Source organism: Talpa occidentalis, unplaced genomic scaffold (assembly GCF_014898055.3).
Source record: "Talpa occidentalis isolate TD23 unplaced genomic scaffold, MPIMG_talOcc4v2.1 talOcc4.4, whole genome shotgun sequence".
NCBI lineage: Eukaryota > Metazoa > Chordata > Mammalia > Eulipotyphla > Talpidae > Talpa > Talpa occidentalis.
This window is the reverse complement of record NW_023604295.1, coordinates 56037858-56056215: the sequence shown is the minus strand read 5'-3', so window position 1 is coordinate 56056215 and position 18358 is coordinate 56037858. Positions and strand designations below refer to the sequence as shown.

The following is an 18358-nucleotide window of genomic DNA, read 5'->3' as shown; positions in this document are numbered from 1 at the left end:
AAGAGCTGACTAGATGAACTAATATCTACTAAAATCTGCTATAAGTGTGTATCTATATAAAACAGTAGAAATAGAATAGGCTATAATTATTATGATCATATCCTTAGAGCTCTTAAAATGATTTCTAAAATGTCCATTACTTTTGAGAAAAACATAAAGATTCTTAAAATTCTTCTAATTAGTCTATAGTAGAAGTTCTGAAAATTAAAATACATCAGAGTTACCTCAAAGTTTTGTTTAAACATAGATTACTGGGCTCCACCCCAGAGTTTCTGGTTAGACTGGGATGTGAGGATTTGCATTTCCAACAAGTTTCCTGTTAGGAAACCATGGTTTATGACCGATGCTCTATAGTTTATAATTTGGAGATGATTTGCTTTTTAAAATGTTTAGCTTTTTAATATCTTAAGATCACACATGCAAAATTCTTAGACACCATTCCTGCTCATGTCATTTATAAACCTTCATCACTCTAGGAAGAGATTAGCTAGATTTCCTCTTAGAAATGAGTCATTTAAGGCCTCCTTGGTGGTGCAGCGGTTGAGCGCTGGGTTGCGAAGCTGCCGGTGACCTCTGCGGCGCCAGTTCGATTCCTGGCTGCTCCCCGGCCACCAGAGGAGGGTCCCACATGGCGCGCAGACCTCTCCTGCTGCCCGCTGCTCCCCTCAGCAGTGTACTTCGGTCCTTCTGCCTGCTCTGCTCCCTGCTCTGGCTCTGGTGAATTCTCTCACCCTCCCACGCTTCTGACTGTACCCAGTGCATGTACAAACAAAACAAACAAATAAATAAATAAATAAAAACATGCCTCTATTAAGAAGAAAAAAAAAAAAAGAAATGAGTCATTTAATGTGTAATATAATTACCCTCAAAACATACTTTTAAAAAGCAGTAAGCCCTGGGCATGTTAAGTTAAAATACTTTTTTTCATTTACATCAATTCCTGAGTTTCTCTGCCTTGCAAACTGAGAAGGATATTTTTCCTTCTTAACTAAATCTGATAGTTTTACAACCCATTGTAGTTAACCTGTATGTAACCATGAAGCTGAATAAAGAAAAATGTTGCTTATAGATGTCTCGTGAGTGTCTGCATTTAAATGGAGAAAAATATATGTGCTTTATAAGAGGTACGTAGAAAGAAATACAGTGTCTTTACACATTTTGACCTGTCTCCCATATTGATGTTCATAATTCATCGAGATCCAGCTTGGCTCATTTGAAGAGCCATCACTCTGTTTCCAGACTATGATCCATTAAGTTGATCAGAATTAGTTTTCTCTCTGCATCTTTTGTTGTTCATAGTAGAGTGGAATATCCTTCACACTTTCAGATCTCGTTTCCTGAAGAACAATGACCAAATGTAATGCCAGGAGGGACTATTGTCTTCCATTATTTAACAAGTCTGAAAGTCATGACTAGTCTGCTTAACCCTCCTCTCTATAGTGTGGCTAATTCTTACATTTGGAGTTTATTTTTACACTGAAAAGTTATATATTTCTATTGAATACATAGCTAATCTGGATGATTTTCACAAATACACATTAAAGCTTTCCTTAGAAGGTATTTACTTTGGCAATTAAATACAGCCATAATCTTACTAATTTGAGATATTGTCACTATTGGATATAAGCAATAGATGAAAATTTAAAGCATTTTCATGATGAAATGCTCAGTATGTTATAAGGTATTTATGCTCAACAAAAACACCATATACTCACACTGAAGCTAATCAGTGTGAAAATATTATGTATTTTATTGCACATATTAATATTTCTGTTAAGGAAGACCAATCATCTCATATTTGTTATTTAATTCATTTATTTATTCAATAATTATTGGTCATTTCCTCCCTGGTTATGGTGTTTATATTCCCTAAATAATTGCAAAAGACTTCCACCATTACATTTTTTTTAAAGATTTATTTATTTATACAAGAACCAGGGTACAGGTCAGATGTGTGTGAGGGTGATTCACCAGAGAGGAGAGGATTCACCAGAGACAGAGTGGGCAACAGAACAGGCAGGTCTACTGAAATACACTGCTGAGGGGAGCAGCGGGTGAGATAGGAGAGGTCTGCCCCACCATGTGGGTATCTCTGCAGCTGGCAGGGATTGAACTGGCACTGCAGAGGCTGCAGACAGCTTCATAGCACTGCGCTCAACCGCCTGCGCCACCAGAGAGGCCCCATTACTTTTCTTTTTATCTTAACCACCTGTTTCCTTAGTGTACCCTCCCCTACCTCACACAAAACATAAAAATTAACAATTTAACAATCAGGGTAGTTATTTTTTGTAGCACCTTTGCTGTACCTCACATATTCCCACTGTGTTTTTTAGAACAAATACAGAATAGCCAAGGAAGAGATTGTGGCAGACATGATGTCCAGCATGGGAGTGTAACATCACACACTGTCCTCCACCACTCACCAGTTACTGATGAACATATTAACTATATTGCTCTTACTTGAAAACATGTAAATATCTATTAAATGGGGAAAAATAGGGGGATGAACAATGGTATCATAAATCAGAATTGTACAAGCTGTATATAAGAGCCATCAGAGTAGATGAGATTACTGAGAGATAATGTGCAACTAAAAACAAAGATGGCCTTAAACAAAACCCTGAGGAAAAACATTTAAGAGAACACTATAGAGGGAAGAACCAGCACAGGAGATGAGCAAAAAGTGGCCTTGTTGAGAGGTAAAGGGGAAAACAGGGAGTCTGTGGTCATGGAAGCCTGGAGAATAGTTTCCCAAAAGATAAGGTCAGAGAAATTAAGATAAAGTCTTGAGCCATAGACAATAAACATGTTCAGTTTCACAGTCTCCTCTCATTAAGAAACCAAAAGAGAAAACACATCTTACTACTAAGTCATTTTATGAAAATTTTATTGTTATGTGAGTCTGAAAATGCTAGACAACCAAAATAATTTGACCTCTTTCACCCTTCATCATGCCCCTTTGGAAATCAGGCTCCCAGGAACCTTGACCTTGATTTTATTTTTAAAGGTTTTTAAATTTATTTTTACGTAAAACAGGGGTACAGGCCAGAGGTGCAGGGGTTGGGTGGGGTTAGAGGATTCACCAGAGAGAGCATGGAGAGCAGAGCAGGCAGATCTACTGAAATACACTGCTGAGGGGAGCAGTGGGTGAGACAGGAGAGGTCTGCTGTGCCATGTGGGTAGCTCCCTGCCTGGGGATCAAACTCATGCTTCAGTGACTGCTGATAGCTTCATAGTGCTGAGACTTAAACCTTTTGCGCCACCAGGGAAGCCCCACTGACCATTTTATTTTTATTTTTTTTAAAGATTTATTTGTTTGTTTGTTTGTTTTGTTTATTTATTTATACAAGCACTGGGTACAGTCAGAAGCGCGGGAGGGTGAGAGAATTCACCAGAGCCAGAGCAGGGAGCAGAGCAGGCAGAAGGACCAAAGTACACTGCTGAGGGGAGCAGCGGGCGGCAGGAGAGGTCCACACGCCATGTGGGACCCTCCTCCGGTGGCCGGGGAGCAGCCGGGGATCGAACCGGCACTGCAGAGGCCGCGGGCAGCTTTGCAACCCAGCGCTCAACCGCTGCGCCACCGGGGAGGCCCCCACTGACCATTTTAAATAATACCCTATAGGTAAAAATCTTCCCATAGTCAATGAGGAAGATTGTTCTTACTAAACATATGTGGTTCCTTTTGAAAGACAAGGAACTATTCCCAAGCCTTCACTGTGGCAGCTGTGCTTTAATTCAGATGATAATCCATGCAGTCAGTTCTTCATTGAGTCTTGTCGGTGTTCCAGGTATTGCATTAGCAGAGGGTATAAGGTAGTGCACAAACACACACACACAATGTGAGGGAGCAGTAACTATGGCAGCAAAAGCTACAGCAGAGAGATCCAGGGGAAGAACTAGAAACACTGTGTAGTGCAGCACCACCAAATTCATCTCCTTAAGTAATTCTTGAGGGTTCTATGTGATTATGCTACAAATTTAATATTCTATAAATTACTAAATTTAGCAAATATCTCTTGACATTGCAATCTTTAATTCTGTTTTCAGTATATAACCAATTTTGGGGATGGTACTAAAAGTTTATTAGTGTTAATAATGACAAATGCCTATTACTAATAATTGCCCCATTTACTGAGGTAATAATATGGACTCGAACTCTTCAATAACATAAAATCTAATTTTTACAGCAGTAACAAAGCAGCAGGTATTATTGTTTCTATTTTGAAGATAATGTTAAAAGTCTTAATTATTTGCTTAAATTCACAAAGCGAAAAGTAATGAAGCAGTGTCTTGACACAAAGGCCATGTCCTTTATGTTACACAACCTTGGTCAAGGGACTGACATTTATATTTCATTCCCTCAAGTCACTGAGAGTTTATGATTATATTAATATTTGTTTCTCTTAGTCTAGTGATAAAGTAAGTAATAGAATTCAGCTTATCTGGGGCCTTCCTGGTGGTGCAGGGGTTAAAGTCTCAGTGCTAATCAAGCTCTCACCAGCCACTGAGGAATGAGTTCGATCCCCAGCCAGGGAGCTAACCCACATGTCGCAGCAGACCTCTCCTGTCTCTACCATTGCTCCCCTCACCAGTGCATTTCAATAGATCCACCTGTTCTGCTCCCCACTCTGTCTCTGGTGAATCCCATTACTCCTCTTACCTCTGGCCTACACCCCAGTTCTTGCATGCATAAATAAATAAATATTTAAAGACATTAAAAAAAAAAAAGAATGCAATTTGTCTAGGAAAAGTAGAAATGGAATTTATCAGAGAAAATACAGCTGGAGGAAAATGTTCCAAGCCTTAGAAAGACTAAGTCCCATACACTGATTTTTCTAAAGAAAAAGTAAATGATCAGGATGAATAGGAAAGGACTCTGTTAAAAATGATTGCACCTCAGAAGGACATGGAGTTTAAGAACTAGACCCTGGAGAGTTCCCTCTATAAGCAAACAACCCAGTCTCCTCTGGAGCTGACAGCTTCATAGAGTTCCCTGTGGGACTTGGGGTTACCTGTAGTAAGACAGGATTGCCTCTTAAAACTGAACCTCTTAGCTCTCTTTTAAACCAAGAATGAATTCAGTATCATGAAGAGTCTAAAAAGGTTAGTCACAGCTTTAATGATGACAAAAATTCTCTAGAAAAAAATTTGTAAGATCCTTAAGAATGTCCTCAGCTTCTTACTAAGTTTGGCTAGAAATTGAAAATGAAGTTATCATGTAAAACAATGCTGTCTGTCATTGCTATCAGCATGTGTGGTTGCTGTTTAGCTACATTTGCAGACGTGTATGCAGTCAGTGTAGTGTTGTAGAAATGTTAATGTACCATAACATAGGGCCTTAACTCCAAAATGTCATTAGATTTGTGATCTTGTCAATCTTTGTGTGTAATTTAGAGCACACTCTTAAAGCCAGGACCAGTGTTTTGTTTTTTGTTTTTTTTTTTTTAATAAAACTCTTAATAAAAGTTTCTCTAGATCCTGTCATATTGCCTATCCCATTAATAATGGGTTCACAAATACTTGTTGACTGATTGATGCTATCTTTCCACAGAGATCCCAAAACCAATCCTTTAACCGTTTTAACTAATTGCTTTGATAAATACAAACTGATTCAAAATCTCTGTATTTGGCCAACCTGTGAGTTGGTACTTGTATAGAAATGAAAATGCATATCTGGTTTTAAGGTTATAGGGTTAAATTTAAAGCCTGGAATATATAAGATAATACTTTTGTCACTAAACGACCGCGGAAGCCATACTTACTTTTTGTTACTATTTTTTGAGGTTATTTACTAACATTGTTTTCAAAATTATTGTTTCAAGCATGACACATTTAAAGTTATTTGCTACCTGAGAGCAATATTTCCATAAATTAAAGAAAGTTCCTAAAAATGACTGAATGGAAAGAAAGGTTTCTGATATGACAATATTCTTTATGTGAATTGTTTTCATTATAGATTTCTTCAAACACATCGCAGTTGGGTGGTGCTGAGCCTGTAAAACGCTGTGGAAAGTCTGCACTCTTTCAACTGGCAGAGGCAAGTTTCTGAATAATATATTGCACTAAGTTCTGCAAAGGAGGGAACAAAAAAGTTTATCTCACTAATGTTCCTTAAACTGTACCATCTCACTTGTGACTATTAAATGTTGTTATATCTACCTTTCAGCAATGAAAGTGTTAACTTAATTTAGAATAAATGAGTTTTGCTACTAAAAGTCATGAGGCTTTTGAAAAAGGAAGATTGCAAAATCTTTCACAGGTAATGTTTAAAATATTTTAAGGTCACCTTTTGTCTTTTCCAGATTTATTAAATAAGTTCTGCCTGAACCCAAGAAAATCACCCATACCATTTTCCTCTTCTCTGATTTTCTTATAGCATTTACAAATCCCTAGAAAGCACTATTTTTACATCAGGTGGCTGTGTTTTAATTTTTTTTTCAAGTGAAGAACTCAAATGACATGTTTTAAAGTCTCATCTGTTAGTTGTACATTTAATGTGATATGACATGGGAATAAAATGCTACATTCCTTCAGCAGAGTAGGAAATGTGATTTCATAAAGCCTGTGAGGGCAGATCCCTCACTTGGTAGGAGATGGGTTGGAAAAGAGAGTGCCAGAAGCAGGTGTTGATAAGGTAGGCAGGAGGAAGCTGTGACCGTTCTGCTTTAAAGGGAGCATGTGGGAAAATGTCTTCCGCACCAATGTAAAATGTAAAAATGTCATTTACACTATAGTAAAAATGTCTCTTACACTGTAGTGACAGTTTTCTCCTTTATTAAGACAAATTAGGAGCTGCAAAACAGTTGACCAAAATCTCTTCTGTTAAACTTTTTCTTTCATCTTTCTGTCTTTCTTCCAATTAATTTCTTGTGAGACTTCAGAAATGATGTGGTTCTTTTATAAATCCCTTGTAGTTTACTGAACTTAGTGGGACAACCTGTCATTTTCTAAAATTTATAGTAAGCTATAAAAATTAAAGAGTTATAAATATTCTAAAGATGAACTTTTAAAGTCCAGCCAGGTCCAAATTAGCAATATAAAAAATCCAAAGGCCTGGAACAGTAAAGAAGTATATAAACAGTAGAACAAACTAACCCATTGTTGTCTGACATTAAGCCAACTGCTTCTTTTGTAAGACAAATTCAGACCCATAGAGGACTTCCAGTAGAGGGCTGGAAAACTTATGAAGTCAGCAGGGAATAGTTCTAAAAAGAACTGGCTGAGTCACTGCAAGTTACTACTTCAGATGCAACTGAGATGGTAAAGATCTGGTAATGAGCGTGTCCTTGGAATTAGTTGTAAATTCGTCTTCGTAAACAGAATATGAGGTCATGCATTTGTCTTAGTATCTTTAAGGCTGTATAAATTGTCAAGAAAATTTATTTGAAAGAAGTTATTTTTTTTCTTGAATAATATGAATGTATGACCTTCCATATTTCTTGAGGGGTGTGTGTATACACTTATATAAAACCATACATATATTAAAAAAATCTAAACTAAATTGCCAACTAACTTTCAACATTAATATGTCTTTATTAAACAGATCTGTGTTAGAATATGTGAACCTTTGTGTACTTAGCTGTGGGGGGTGCTAAAGACATGAATTTGTCTTCTCATTTTCTTTCTTTGGCATAACAGTCATAAAAAAAGGATTCCCTATTAAATCAGCGCTCATTAAAAAGAACACTCTTCTAATTTGTAGGGATGCATCCCAAATATGAAACAGATGCTATGGTTTAACAGATGTTTGAATGCTGATATCATAATTTAAAGGGGTGAAATGACTGCAGTAAGCCTATTCCAATTATAGCAAATCAGCTTATACTCAGACTTAGTTTTTTATAACATTTGAGTAAAAATATATGCTTTTGATGAAACAGGGTTGCTAAAAAAGAACTTGCCAAGCAGATCTTCACATTATTATTTGTATCACTTGAATATGAAGCCATGATGCTAGTAGACTGTGTTTTAGAATAACGTCCTAAAGCCTTCCTAGTTTCCAATTAAACATAAATACATGCAAAATGGGTTCATCAGTATCTCCAAATAGTCACCAGTAGAATGCTTCCTCAATATTTTTATTCCATGTGTCTATAATGTTCATTTTTTTTTTGCAAAATAAAATAATTATTTTGGATGCCTATTTAAATAAGTAAATACAACAGTATATGGAAGAGGATTTTTCACTGTTGCCCAGAACTGGTGCTGTTGTCTGAAATCTGAAGGAACAGCTTTAAATTCACACATTCCAAAGGGAGAACTGCCAAGAAACTACCTTCAATTTGGGTCAGACACTTCTCTTATAATTTATAAAGACATGACCTGATCCAACTCCTACTCTTGTAGGGGTTTCTCCTTTTGTCCCCTCTCCAATCCACATGTTATCAGTGTGGAGGGGATGTCATAGACTGTCCAGTCATCTGGAATGTTTGGCTTTTCTCTCTGTTCTGAGGAGAGAAGGAGGACATTTTCTTTATTCATTACCTTGCTCCCTGTCAAAGTGGAAGTAGCCCCAAGAGAACCCCTGTTAAAGATTGGAGGTGGAGGTGATCCTTGCAAGACGTGTCTTCTCTTTCTTTGGGAAAAAGCAAGAGATGTTTTAATCATAGACTTACTATTATACACTTCACCTGTCTAACCAGGCAAAAAGAGAACTGCAGGAAACTGGCAGCAAGGAGAGATGTGGAATGACCCGCTGCATGCTCTGGTTTGGCATTGTAAAGATCTGTGAGTGTCCCAAGGGTCAAGTGAACAAATAGAAAATAGTTCTGCTTGATCAGACAAAAGGCCATGGGATAGTCATGGGAAGGGGCAGACTCTCACATTGACAAGTATGCAGTGCAGATGCGTTTGCTCAGAACCCTCTGAAAGAGCTCCTGCAAGCAGGAGTGGTGTACATCTGGTTTGCTGTCCTGGGACTGAAATACCAAAGTACTTCCTATTGTTAGTAAGATGGTGACTGAAACTCCCTGAGGAACCTGGCAGCAACACTGCCAGCATTCCTGGGCTCCCCCTGATCCAGCAACTGGAGGGCTCAACAAGGGGTGTACAAGACCCTCTTCTAGCTCTGAGACCACATCCCTTCTGAATAATTGGCCCCCTGCCTGTTAAATATTTTTGAGTATCATCTCTGCCCTTGGCACCCCCTTACAAGGTCACTCAACCTTTTGTGGTTAGTAGGAACAAACAAGAAAAAGGAAAAGACGTAAATTATTTTTACCTCTACGATTCCTTCCTCTGTCTTCTAAGCCAGACATTCTTCCTTGTAAAGTAAAGGCCAAGTATCAGCTTAAGAACCAACTACTTACCCTTTCCACCTCCATTTCTGGGGGCTACCATGCAAGGAGTCAATGAACAGGTCTCCCCCACTAAAGATAAGGGTTGTTGTTTATAAGAAATGTCTTCTTGGCAAGAAATACTGTGGGCATACACACTGCTGTGCCAGCACCCACTGGAGCAGGCAAAAAGAGAACTATGAATGCAGTCCCCACAAAGAGCATTGGGTCAGCCTGCACACAAATGGGGACCTCTCCCCATTTCCTGGGATCCCAGCACCAGGAGATACCCTGGGGAAGGCTCTGCTTCAGAAATTTGATTGGTATTTTAAACTGGGTGGATTTTAAGTAGCTGAAAGTGACCTGCAAATTATGGGATCTGTTCCAGGTATTTTTAAGGAATCTGCTTCAGCTAGGAAGGGAGATTTGGCATGGTGCTGCTGAAGTCAGGGGATTGAGGAAAACATAATCCTTTGTTTGAACTTCCAGGCAATTCACTGTTCAGTTAATCAGTTTCTTAATTGGCACAGGTAATAAAATGTATTGTGTTCCCTTTCATTTTGAAATTAATTAGTTTTGATTATGTAGAGATCATCAAAGCAGCAAAGCATACTCAGAAATGATTGTGTACAGTAGTTGCTATCGTTGGAAGACACTTTGAAGAGGGTCAGAGACATCTTAACCTTTATATTTTAGCAAATGTAGAATTTTGGCAACTTCTACACTTAGAGATCTCTAGAAACAAAATTGTCTAATGTAGTAAGGGGAGCAGTTTATTCTTTTATTATAACTAATGGTAATTATTTATTGTGGCTATTCTCTGCCAATAAAAGGCTGCTGAAGCTGCTTGCATATGGCAGTGCAGATATTTTTATTGAAATGAGATAACCTAGGAGCCTTCCTCTAAGATAAGTGGCATGGGAACACTTTCACCTCCATGCACACTTTTGGTGTTTTGGAGTGGCTCCAGGGACTGGAGCATAAGCAAAATGTTACTATTTGTCTTCTCATTTTTCTGAAATAATCTCATGTGTGATCTTTAAATAGATTATACATCTTAATAGAATTTATCTGCATGTAATTTTTATTATCTTAAGGGATGACGTAGTGTTAGGTATTTTTTTTGAATATGTTACATGGTCTCATTTATTCTGACAACTATCCTCAGAGATAGGTACTGTTGTCATTTCTTTAGAATACATTAGGAGACCGAAGGGCAGAGAGGTGTTGTGACTTGGACAAGAAGCATTAAGAATCTCAGTAGAAAGGTGGGCAGTCTGTCTCCGTAGCCCAGACTCTTAAACACTGGGCTGTTGTGTCGTCTTCTTAAGATGATATAAAAGGGCCATGCTAGTTGCCTGTTCTAGGAGTTTGCGTATTATAGAAAGCTCTATGGAAGACAGCTTACTCCTACACATATGTGTATAGCTGAATAAGATGACAGATTGTTCAAGACTGCTGTCAAAGAAATGGAACTGATATTTCCTTTTTAAAAAAATGTCTGTACTTTTGAAATTGCCAAGATACTTGTTACAACTTTAAGTGCCTATGTCAGAATATATTTTGTTAGATACTGTGAGGGTTATAGAAAATGATAGCATATGGCTCCTGTCCTCTAAGAGCTTATTCTCTAGTTGCAAAGTGATGAGATATGAAAAGTTAAGAGACAAGAAATAATTAGTACAATGATTTCACAGGCAACCATGTACTGAAATGATGAAGCTCTTCTTCAGTGATGAGTGATAGACAAAGTGAAGATATGAAACCAGGGAGGGGAGAAATTAATGTTAGCTGGAGTGTTCTAGGGACTCAATGCAGGGAACAGAGCATGAAGGTCATTCTTGATGAAGTTATTTAGGACAGTGGTTGAAACTTGAATTTTTCGGATCATATCCAACTTGCAGAGATTCTTTGTATGACCCATAGTTTATTATGCTATACACATTTGAATTAGTGGATCCTATTTTAAGTTTATATTTTAATTAATATAGATTTGTGACCTCTTAGGAAAATTTAGAAGCTCTGGAGAAACTGGACCAGCCTCCTTACCTGAGAATGACTGGTCAGAACTGTTCAGTGGCTGCCCCTGTGTGTGTTTGCTGTACGGATATCACTGTCCTTTCCTTTTCCTACTCAGCCCTGACTCTGATGCAAGCAATCAGGGAAACATCCACTTACACTTGCCCACTTCCCTCTTAACCAGGCCACTCATATACCCACTGTGACCTGTGTATAATTAAATGGAGACATAGAGGAGACAGAACAAAGGGATAAATAAAGGCTGTCAACCATGAGATTGGTAGAGAACAAGTAAATCAGATTGGCAGGCACTCTACATGCGGTGTTCGGAGATTTATGGAGTGTAGTACAAGTCAGAAAGGGAAGAAGGGGAGGTTAGTATGAAACCAAAAAAAAAAAGAAACTTGTACTTGAAAATAAGGCGGAGTGACTGAAGATTTGGGCAGGAATGTGCAGTGATGAAAACAGCGCTTGGAGGGACTCATTTGGCAGCTCTGTGTAGAATGGAGTGGAAAGCCTCTGTGGACATCCAGGTGTAAGAAGACACGAACCAGATTCAGGGAGTTGACAGTGGGTATGGGAGGCAGAAACAGACACCAGAGGGACTGCAGGGGATTCAGGTGGATTTGATGATGAAGTTGAGATGAGAGGCAAAACAAAGGAGGAGAGACAACTGCAACCCTGAGATCATGGCTTCCAAAAATTTGGCTTTGACTGTGGACCCCAAATTGGATGTTTGTGAACCAAGGGGAAGCCCTACTAGTAGTAAAAAAGGGGAAAGTTGCTAAGGGGAAGAGGAATAACTGAGGAGATCCACTCCTAAGAGTCTGGAAGGAAGGAGAGTGGCAAAAGGTAAACAGCATTTGGGAGCAGAGATCCGTGTTCCTTTAGCATGTTCCTTCTAGACAGGTGTAAATAGTCACCACTGGACTGCTGAATATTGTCTGTGGTCCCCATTGTCTGTGTCTATGAAATTATAAAACCAGTTTTGTGTCAAGGTGAAGTTGAAGAAAGGATGCTAGGTTCTTCTGGATATACTCCTCATATATTAAAAAAGCAAGATTGTAGATCAGAGGTAGACTCAAGGTAGAAAAGTTGTCATTAGTCCTATTTGTTGAAAAAAGGATGAAGACACCTTCTGAGGCTTCAGCTTCCTAGTTTTTCTTACATTTTACCTGGTAAAAGCTACTTAAAGTTAAAAGCATTTAGGTAGGTAAAGATGAATTTATTCTAGTATCTATAAAAATTAAATCTTACAGAAAATTATGGCTCACTAAAAACAGCTGAATTGTGATAAAATTATGGAAAGTATTTATTATTCCATTTGGAAAAAGTAACTGATCCTTTTCCTCCAACCACATTAGCATTCACCACCACTGCATTACAGGTGGCATTTGACTTGAGGCGTGACTCCCTTTTAGTTTTTTGTTGTGTACTAATGTATTATGGAGATGCACTAATCCTGCCTTCCTGTTGTTAACCCCAAAAGCCCAGAACCAACAAGTGTGGCTCTCATCTCAACTCCTACACTACCACCATATATGTGAATTCTATATATTTGAGGTTGTCTTTTATTTGAACGTGGTATGTTTCTTTCCTCATCTTTTTATCAGACTTGCAAGTCACTTTGAGAAAATTTTTACTCTAAAACCTTTCATTTTCTTTTCAATTGCTCCAACTTACTTTTTAAGAACCTGAAGTTAGGAAAGTACCTGATAACTTCCTTTGATGCCTTTGGGGAAGACTTTAGTAGATGGCCTTCAGAGCAAACACCACTTCTATCCCCTTTGTCCCGACCTCTCCCCCAGAGTCTTCAGAAATAGTACAACTTTGGAACCAATAGTTAAGAGAAACATTTAAACCACCCAATTAATTGTCTCATTGAATCAAATAGAAAACTGTTTATTACACTCACATTTTAGGTGAGAGGTGCTTAAACCACTGTCTTGTGACCAGTTATATTATATAATAAAGAAAATTGAATTTTCTTAGCAGCAGTGCTATTCTTTATTCTCTGAAACCATCAGCCAGTTTATTTTTTATGGCAAAAACATTCTGGTTTTATTTAATTATGGGAGACATGAACATCCTGGAAGATGCTGCTAAGTGTCATCTGTGGGTTATGTCTACACTCCGTTGGCAGATAATAAGCCAGTATGAAATGATTGTAAATATACCTTGGCTGCAGAAAATTTGTTTTGTATTAAAGAACATAGATTTTGAAATTGAAACTTCCTGATCAGTGTCAGTGGGTCTGTTTTCACACTGCCTTGTTTTTAATCTAGCTAGGTCCTTGATAACAAGACAAAGCATAATTAAGAGTGAAATGATGTGGTACATTTTGGAACTACTTACCCGTTTCTTTGTACTAGTTAAAGGACATCTGCTTCTGTTATTTCTTAATCTAGTACACCATTACTTTAAGAAACGAATCCCTATCTTAATATTTATAGAAAGGAATACATTTTAAAGAGATAAAGAGGTAAAGCGTGATGCTGCACAGATTTATTATATCTTTAGAGTGAGTCCCCCATATTAATTGTGAACCTCAGGTTTGGTCTTACCTGAAAATGGCAATTTCCTGAACCCAAGAACATAAAAAATAATTCCTCTACTGCACATTGTATCTCACCTTGTCAGTATTCCTATTGCATTATTTCTTTGTAATCATTTTGAAGAGAATAATTATTTATATATCAGTCAGTCATGTGCATTCTTAGAATCTTGGTTTCAACAATTGGTTTTTATTTTTCTTTTGGGGTTAGGTTGCTTTTTTCCTAACAGATCACTTTGAGACTATTATGACTACACAAAGAGTAAATACCTCAGTATGGTTTCAGTCGTCAAAGGTAAAATTAAAATATTGATGATTAATTTTCACTGATGCTCTTGAGAATTGTAACTAAGGACAGTGTGATTGCTGGTGTCGGACAAGCAATAGCATGGTCATAATTAGCATTGTTTTTTATAGACTTGAAAAGGAACTCTTTCTTGGTATGAATCAGAATGCATTTTAGAACTCATCAGTTACCTCAGAACTAATGAACCAGTCAATTTAACACAATTAATCTGTTGAATGCCTTCTCTTTGAAAGGCACTAGAATATTCTTAAAAGAGAACACAAAGGTGAACAGGATACATTTTTATGTCCCCCTGAGTTGCAGTTATAAAAAACAGAGTAGTACCTGAGGGACTAGACAGTAGATATCAAATACTGTGTCCAGCATTTGATTTAAAACATTAACATTTTAACTTCTTTGAATATAGACATGGGAATTCCATGCAGAAAGTGCCCTACAGATGATTTTACATCCTCACTTTTAAAGAAGGTTATTGTTCAATTTAAAGTAATAATAGAAAAATGAATTGTCATTGACTAAGGCATGTTCTGTTTCAAGGCCTGATTAACAGCAAACCCTCCATTAAGGACAACTTGACTAATTAATAACAGGCATTAATTCTGTACTTCCCACAGTGCAGTTTTACTCACTTCACATGAGTTTTGTTCCGCTGTGTCTATCCTATGCTTATCTGTGTGCATGTCCATGCATGAATATGGAATGAATTTTGTATGTACTTTTGTAAATCCTACTAAGTGTTAAACTTTGCACCCCACAGCAGATGTAAGTAGAAATGCTGGTACCCAGTAGAACTGAACTTAATTATATGTTTAGTAAGAGTTGTTTCTTGAACGATAACTGATGAAGATCTTCCTGACTTTAACTTTATTGTATATGCTTTCCCCCAACTATAGGATTATTCAACCTTAGAATGAAAAATTAGAGGGAAGCAATTAGTCTACCAGAACCATGACCTGTGTTATTAATGATAGCAGTGCAAATATTACTGCTAGTAATAATAGCTAGTTTTTATTCTATTTGGTATAAGACTCCAGAGGAATCATTGTTCATTATTCTTGTTCTGCACTAGGCACTATTTTAAGTACTACATATGTGTGAGTCATTGAATCTCATAGTATTTCTAGGACAAAAGCTATTAGCATCCACAATGGGTAGAATGAGAAACTGAGGCACAGAAAGGTTTAGAGAAAATGAACTAGTCAGTGCCCGTGCCAGTTTGAATTCCTAGACAATCTGGCTCCAAAATCCCTGCCTTTTGAAACTGTCTTTCAATATAGAATTTGCTCCCCTCTAAGAATGATTGTCTTCTGAGACCTGTAGCTGTTCCCAGGCCCTGTTTATTTTCCTGTGGAAATAGAGACTATTAATACCTAGAAACTTTGGAAAATTATTTCTGATACACTGTTTGAACTCACAGAAAAGAAATCGAAAACGGAATTATCGAAATCTCCTCAAAAAAAGGTCCTAGTCAAGTGGACTATTCCAGTGACTGTTTGCCCTGCATGCTGGCTTATGTCCCAGGTGACTGCAGACTGCCTTTCCTGGGTTCTTGTGTCCGCCAGTTGAATCTGGGTTCAGCCAGTGGGAGTCACTGGCCAGAGACAAGAGAATGGAAAGAAGAGCAAGGCCAGGAGTTCAGGGGAGGATTGAGAAGGGTCTGCTGAAGCAAAGACAGTCCCTTCCGTGTTTCTGTTTCTAGCTCCTTCCATATAGGCTTAACCATGGCTCCATCTTCCCCTGGGACCATCTCCCACCCAGCTCTACTCTGTCTTCCTGCTCCTGCTGCTGCTTCTCCCTGGGTTGGCTCACCCCCTCCTGTTTGACTGTCTCTGTTCTTCATGATCTGTGTAACCAACCTATTACCTGAATTAAATTCCTTCAGACTTTAAGCTGTTCCTTGTTGCCTAGTCAGACCCTGACGAGCATAGGCCATTCTCATTTTCTTTTTGATATGGTTTATAAAACAGACTAAGAGAATGCTGCTTGCATACTGCATCAAAATTTCAGTAAGACCTTTGACAGATAATCTTATGATGCCCTTGTGAACAAAATGAGGGCGGGGCAGTTTAGGCTGGATTATAAAATGTCTTACATTGTTGAGATTTTTAAAGGTTCAAGTCAAGCTGACGAAAGGGTTATAGAATTTTGCCAGAACATTTTGCCCTTGACCATGTCTTACTCAACATTATTATCAAAGATTTGGACAAAGACATAAAAGGCAGCTTTATCAAATGTGTCTATAACACAAAGCTAGGAAGTACTTTAGTTCCAATTTGGAAAGGATAAACTTTATAAGGAAAAATGGAAAACTCTTGCATCTAGGAAACAAATTATAAAAATTTAGAAGGAAAGAGACCAAACTTACCAGCATATTATATGGGTAAAGAAATTCTATCCAAGATTTTAATTGACCACAATGTCATAATAAATTAGAAACATGAATGGTATTTTGTCCTACCTTAGAAAAAAGGGATTGCTTCTTTGGGTGCACTAAAAGATAAATCATCCCCCCCACCATCAACTCACACCTAGTTCCACAGAGTACTATTGGAACACAGGGCTAGGGACTTAATCTAAGAAAGATAGTGCTAAATTGAAGCATCCACATTGCCCAGTAAAGCTGTATGTCACTTACAAGCTGTGATTGCTCACATCTGTTCACTTTTACCTCCTATCACTGCAGTGAAGGATGCACTGTACCTCCATTTCTCAGCTTTTATTTCCTCATATGGGTTCAAGTCTAAATACATAGCACACTGAGTGACACTGGACAAGCAAGTTACGGTGCTTGCTGGGGAACCCAACTTATTTAAGTAAAATCCATTCTCACTTCAGGACACTACACTGCATCTAGATTAGAGGGACTCAACTTTTGAAAGGTTGGAAGCCTTTACATGTGATGAGCAGTGATGGCAACTGGGACATTATGCCTTTTATAGGAATATAAAGTCTGTCTTCCAGGACCTGAATGTCTGTCACATGAGAGAAAGAATGGATTTATTTACGTGCCTTAGAGCAGCTAAGACTGGTTGGATGACAGATTTTTGCTCAGTATTTTAAAAATTCAAACAGAGCTGCCTTCTAATACAGTAATATGCTTACTGTCTTTCTGCAAAAAATTGGATAACTTACTCTCAGGAATATATTAGTAAACTAAATATCTACATTGGCAAGAAGGTTAAATTAGATAACCTATAAAATGACACTCAAATCTGAGAGCCTGATTTGTGTTTATTTTGGTTTTTGGTTGGTGAGATTTGTGATTTGTTGTTTTTGATTTGGAGTTATTTGTTTTACTTTTATAGTTTCACTTCCAGCAATGTAATTGTTTTTTTAATATAATTTAGGATTAACACATTCTATTTGTGAAAAAAACTTTTAAGAGCCTGAAACAAGGAAGTAAAGCATGACTAGTGCTGGTGTAATTACCTTCACAAGAAATATTATGCTATTTCCCAGAGTATGTCCCCAGAGTAAATGTCTGATTTGTTCCATTTCATTCCTAGCTGTAGAATCCTATCAGGGGTGATGAGGAAAATCATTTTGAAATATATTGAAGCAGAGAATAGAGTTTGCAGAGTATTATTAGGTTTGCTAAGATGAACCTGTGGAAATGCATGCTGTTGGCATACCCCAAGAGAAACCAGCACCTATAAGGGGAAAGGTCCCTAAAATGACTTATTAAAGGCCACTGGAGTGATAGTTGTTGAAAAAAAAAATTTACCTTGAGAATGCTTCTCGAGCCTTCTTTCTTGAGTAGTATTGTGTTCCCCAAGTGGCATCATTATTCACAAAAGGCTAGCATAACGAAGAAAGGAAAACAAAAATTATTTCAAAATTGACACAAAAACTGTAGATTTTCCCATGATAGTGAAACATGCAAGGAAGACTAAATGTTTCAGTTTCAGAATTAACATTTTGCTTTCATCTTAGTTTTGGTTTAATAAAGAGATGCCCTCTGTTCTCATAATTACTTGCTGAAGTTAACTCACAAGATTTCCTGAGGAAAAAAAAAAAAAAACACCTCTTCTGTAAATCTATACTATTTCAGATCTTCTCTGTGAATGTGAAGGGCTGGGTGCACTTGTCATATTCATGTTTTAAATAAAACTTGTACCGTCTGCTTACTAACCCCACCCCTTCTCCAGTTTCTTCTCAGACTTACTAATCATAACATAATTCTCACAGAAAGACTTGAGATTC

The 18358-nt window shown here is 37.7% G+C and overlaps 1 protein-coding gene across 9 annotated transcripts in view; it reads left to right on the top strand.

Annotated features, from left to right (window-relative positions):
• BBX (BBX high mobility group box domain containing) overlaps window positions 1-18358 on the top strand; it is a 267523-nt gene that overhangs the window by 214509 nt on the left and 34656 nt on the right. For all 9 annotated transcript variants that reach the window (XM_054700626.1, XM_054700631.1, XM_054700630.1 and 6 more), the window contains one exon: window positions 5957-6037. In XM_054700626.1, coding sequence (XP_054556601.1) covers window positions 5957-6037 — 81 coding nt within the window. The remainder of the gene's footprint in view (window positions 1-5956; window positions 6038-18358) is intronic.